The 5,360-nt window shown below is 42.0% G+C and overlaps 1 protein-coding gene across 1 annotated transcript; it reads left to right on the forward strand.

Annotated features, from left to right (window-relative positions):
* The first annotated feature begins 1,400 nt into the window (after positions 1-1,400).
* LOC128745946 (uncharacterized protein K02A2.6-like) lies at positions 1,401-3,638 on the forward strand. Its single transcript, XM_053843004.1, has 3 exons — positions 1,401-1,438; positions 1,510-2,381; positions 2,533-3,638. The coding sequence occupies exons 1-3, from the start codon at positions 1,401-1,403 to the stop codon at positions 3,636-3,638; spliced, it is 2,016 nt and encodes a 671-aa protein (XP_053698979.1).
* Positions 3,639-5,360: the final 1,722 nt, after the last annotated feature.

Here is a 5,360-nt window from a genome sequence, read left to right on the forward strand (position 1 = left end):
ATGGCGACGTTTGGGATGATGCAATCGAGCATTTTCGCTTATCTTTTTTTTGCGATGGCGTCGCTATGAAACGATTTAAGCGGTGCTTTATTTGCATGGCGCTGCTCTGCTGCAATTAAATCGCTATGAAGCGTTTTAAGCGGTGCTTCATTTTGCATGGCGCTACTTTGCTGCAATTTTATTATGGCGTCATTTCAGCATAGCGAAAGCAGGGTTTTTCCGCAATGGCGTCGTTTTGAAACGAGTTAAGCAGTTTTTTCACTGTACTTGCGTGACGCGGTTGTCCCAATCCGCTTGCTATTGGCATGATTAATCTTTTTTGTTCGCTGCTGAACAATCTTATGCAAGAACAAATTCCGGTAGTACTCCAAAGAATTGGCAGGATCGCCAGATGTGCGACTTACCTCGGCGAGTGTTAGTCCAAAAGTGGGGATCGTAGAAGCAGCTCTGCCCGGTCGCGCTTATGAGTGGTGGTGGTGGTGGTAGGTCGGGCGAAGCGTTACTAGAGTAACGCGTTATGCTCAACATTAAGCTCTGTTCACACCACATGCCACACAGGTTTATTTTAACATTTTGTAAGAGTTAGAAGCACAGAGAACAGATTACCAGGCTCGAAGGAAGTAATCGATTTTTTGTGTAGAAAATCCGTCGGTAGCGCCCTCCAGAAATAGTTTACCAAACGCATCAAAAAATGTCCATGTACCTTTATCAATATTTCTTTGTGCCGGAGTAACATAGCAGCGATGGCAGCGACATCAAGATTTAGTTTACCACTTAGTGCTCCAGGGGTACTCTATTGAAGGATTACTCGTAGATTACATAAAAACCTTTTACACACTTTTTGTCAATTACCTCGTAGTCTGTTCTCTGTGTTAGAAGTGTCTTGTCCACGATTGTGTCCAGTGACTAGTGATTAATGCTTGATGTTCGTAAAATACCATATATGTACAAATAAAATGGATTTTGTTTTCATTATTGTAAAAACGAAAAATTTCATAACCTGCAGCAATAATTTTTTTTTTGCAAATTTTCAGGAGCTTCTCGGAAATGACCTTAATTTCTTTATTTTTCTTGTTGGGAGGCCACCCTAACACGGCTAGTGTTAGCTAGTATCGACAGCATTATATTACCTTATCGCATCGACTGCCAACACTGCGAGTGTACTTATATCAGTCTAGCAAGCGTTCTCAAGCGAATAAGAGTCTCGCTCATATTTGTAATTTTATTTGTTGAATATATATTTTAATTTGTTACGGTAAACCGCCTTGTCATTTTCCCCTCGTAACAAACTGGCGACGAGGAAAAACGGGTGTCGCGTCGGTCGAAATTTTACACCAAAAGTGCGCTTTATTGCGAAAATCAATTTCGGCAAGTTACACGCGGTTTGATCAGCGAACAAGATGGCACAGGCACCATCTTCTTCTGGTAGTGAACAATGGCTCAAGCAGATTTTATCAAACCAACATGAGCTAATGTCCAGATTATCACAACAACTGAATGCTATTCAAGTATAGCTGTCCAGTGTTCGACGAGAAATGAATTGGTGCTAGATTCACTCGCGAGCAACATCACGGAATTCGTGTACGACCTGGAGCAAGGATGTTCGTTTGATACCTGGTTCTCTCGATACGCGGATTTATTTGAAAAAGATGCTGCTAAATTAAACGACAGTGCCAAAGTCCGGCTATTGCTGCGGAAATTAAATCCTGCTGCGCACGACCGGTACACTTCTTTCATTCTGCCAAAACTCTCAGAGGATTTCGATTTTGCTGAGACAATCAAGAAGCTGAAAACCATCTTCGGCACACCAGTGTCAACGTTCAATCGTCGTTATCAGTGCTTACAAACCACGAATGACGAGCATGAAGATTTCATCAGCTATTCCTGCAAGGTAAATCGATCCTGTGTGGATTTCAAGTTGCAGGAACTCAAGGAAGATCAGTTCAAGTGCCTTATATTCGTGTGCGGGCTGAAGTCGGCGAAAGATGCAGATATACGAATGCGGTCGCGGGCTAAAATCAACGAGACGCAAGACATTACACTGGAACAAGTCGTGGAGGAATGCAAAAGTCTGATCAACCTCAAGCAAGATATGGTTCTGATCAGTAACAAGTCATCCTCTACATCACCGTCAACAAACGCAGTGAGAATCGACCCCAAGCAAAAATTCAAGGGTAGGTTCACCGAGAGACAGGACAACACTCCCAAAACACCGTGTTGGTCCTGTGGTGGTATGCACTTTTCGAAAGAGTGTCAGTTCAAAGAACACAAATGTCGTGATTGCGGAAAAATGTGTCATCGCGAAGGCTATTGTGCCTGTTTCACAGCAAAGAATCGGCAAAAACCAGCAAAGTTCAGCAATAAGACGCACCAACGCTCGAGTAAGAGTGTGTTCGTCGGAAGTGTAAAGCAAGGTCGGCGGTATACAAAGGTTAACATCAACGGAATCCCAATCAATTTTCAATTGGATTCGGGATCAGACATAACCATTATCTCTCGTGAAAACTGGGAAAGTAGGATGTCCACCTACAGATCCGTCAGACTGTATAGCTATAACTGCTTCTGGAGGTAAATTGCACATTTCGGATATGTTTGAGGCGGCTATTAGCATCGGTGGTGTCCTTAAAACGTGCAAAATCTATATGTGTGGCTCTAACCTCAACCTGAACGTGTTAGGTTCTGATGCAATGGATCGATTCGGATTATGGGATGTGCCATTATCATCGATTTGCAATTTGGTACACAGCAGTGACGGAGACAGCGACATTGCTGAATTAAAATCTCAGTTTCCGGATGTTTTCAGTAGCGCCATGGGCTTGTGTAAGAAAACGCAGGTGCATCTCACTCTCAAACCAAATGCACAGCCTGTGTTTAAGCCAAAGCGTCCAGTGGCGTATAGTGTGAGATCGTTAGTGGAAGAAAAGCTGGGCAGACTGGAAAGCTTAGGAATAATAACACCAGTCACGTATGCCGATTGGGCCACTCCAATAGTGGTGGTACGAAGACCATATCGTTCAGTTCGGATCTGTGCAGACTTTTCTACAGGTTTAAACAATGCACTGATGCCGAATAGTCATCCTCTACCTCTCCCCGAGGATATCTTTGCGCGCATGGCAAATTGCACTATCTTCGGACATATCGATCTGTCCGATGCAAATCTGCAAGTACAAGTGGACGACGAGAGTCGCAAGTTACTTGTCATCAACACCCACAAAGGGCTTTTTCGTTTCAATCGTCTCTCCCCGGGCATTCGAACAGCGCCGGGCGAGTTTCAACCAATCATGGATGCCATGCTCAGTGGAATCGAATACGCCTGCCCGTACCTCGACGATATCCTGGTAGGCGGCCAAACGAGAGATGAGCTGAAACACAACTTAAAACAAGTTTTGGCACGACTGCACGAGTACGGATTCACCGTTAGAATTGAAAAATGCAGTTTTTTCATGAATCAGGTGAAGTATCTGGGCCAACTGATAGACCGTGAAGGTATTCATCCGGACCCGGAGAAAATCGCCGCTATCATTAGCATGCCGGCACCACATGATGTGCCTTTAAAGTCTTTCCTGCGAGTTCTACCTAAGGCCGGGGGATCCAACAAAAGACAGCAAGGTAGAATATTCTCTCCAGATTGTAAATAGTCGTTGTAAAGGAGTTCGGATCACTGAGCACAAAGCACTATAGTTCACGTTGGAAGATCAACTTAGACTGTCAAGACCGGCTCGTGTATTCTACTTTTTTCGGATGACAGTGTTGCCAGAAAGACCGCTATAATTAATCGATATAATTGATCGATTTCGATCAATTACACTTTCTTAAAATTATACCCTTTTTTGGGTAAATTTAATACACAACAGCTCTTCCCTCTTAAGAAAAAACATTTGAAAGAATTTACATCTTATATCTATAAAACATTCGAAATCGTATTTAACAATTATTATTTATAGACAAAATCTTTATCCATATTTAATATTCTTTTTCTTGTCGATCTCCTGATTGGAGTAACTTTCCTTTCTTCTTTTCTTCTTTTCCGATCTTTCCCGGAAATCTCTTCCAGAAAAAGTTCTTCATTTTTTCTCTTCCGGCCTTTCCTTGAAGCCTTCTTCGGCAAACTTCCTAACTCTTCTTCTGCCTCGCCTGTCTCCGCTACCCCTGCCGTCTCGCTTGTCCTCTCAGCAACCCCTGCTGAGTATAATACATTGGGTCGAACCATCGGGTCCGAACGTGTTACTCTAAGCTGTCTCCTGTGAGCGTTTATTGGAACGCTTCCAATTTCCACCTGTAAGACATTTTTAGAAATTTGTCTTAGAAAAATTGCTTTAACCCATCTGGCATGGTTCTGAAGGTTGTGATTTTTGTACCACACCTCATCACCGGCCATCAGATTTTTGAAAGGATCCGCTACATCTATAGCATAATTGTCCTTTACCATTACATCATTAGTTGGTTGCGTAGGTGGATCATGCGTTGTTAGTTTTGTTAAATATTGTTTATAACTTTTCCTCGGATGCATTAGATCTATTAGTGTTTTAGGAGAAAAACAGAAAATCTTTTCTGATGGAAATCGTCCATCAACCGTCGAACAACAATTGCGATAATTGAATAAAAATAAGTTAATCTGATCCTCTAAATTTAACTCGGCAACTTCCGGCTCAAGCAAAAACCTCTTTAAAACCTCTTTAACTGTTCTTACTAATCGTTCCGCCTGCCCATTGCTAGCAGGATTATATGGAGGACTCTTGAAAACTTTAATTCCTTGTCTTTCAAGAAAGTTTACGAAGGCCTGCGAGTTGAATGGAGGACCACCGTCTGATACCAGAACATCAGGCAATCCATAACGTGCAAAATATGCTACCAACTTTCTCAAGGTATTACCTGTGTCTGTCCCCTTCTTCATCCACTCTATTTCCACCCACTTTGAGAAACTATCAACGATAATCAAAAAGATGTGATGTTGGAAATAAAAGAAATCTATATGTACCCTACTAAAAGGTCTAGTAGTAGGAATCCATTAAGACTGTACTTTTGACTTTGGGACTATCGCCATTCCATTGCAAGCATCACAACTAGCGACAAACTTTTCTATATCATTATTTATACCAAACCAATATATGTATCTTCTTGCCAACTGCTTCATTTTGACTATGCCCCCGTGATTGGCGTGAAAAAGTTTCAGAACGTCGCTTCGCATTGCTGTTGGTATAATCACCCTGTCTTTATAAAATAAGCATTCGTTAAAAAATTCCAAATCCTGCTGATTTGAAAATATATTAGCAAAGCGCTTGTCAAGACGTTTAGCCCAACCACGTTTCATATAAATTACTATCTGCTGCAGAAAGGCATCATCCTTTGTCTCTGAAGCA

The sequence above is a fragment of the Sabethes cyaneus genome, chromosome 1 (assembly GCF_943734655.1).
Source record: "Sabethes cyaneus chromosome 1, idSabCyanKW18_F2, whole genome shotgun sequence".
Taxonomy (NCBI): Eukaryota; Metazoa; Arthropoda; class Insecta; order Diptera; family Culicidae; genus Sabethes; species Sabethes cyaneus.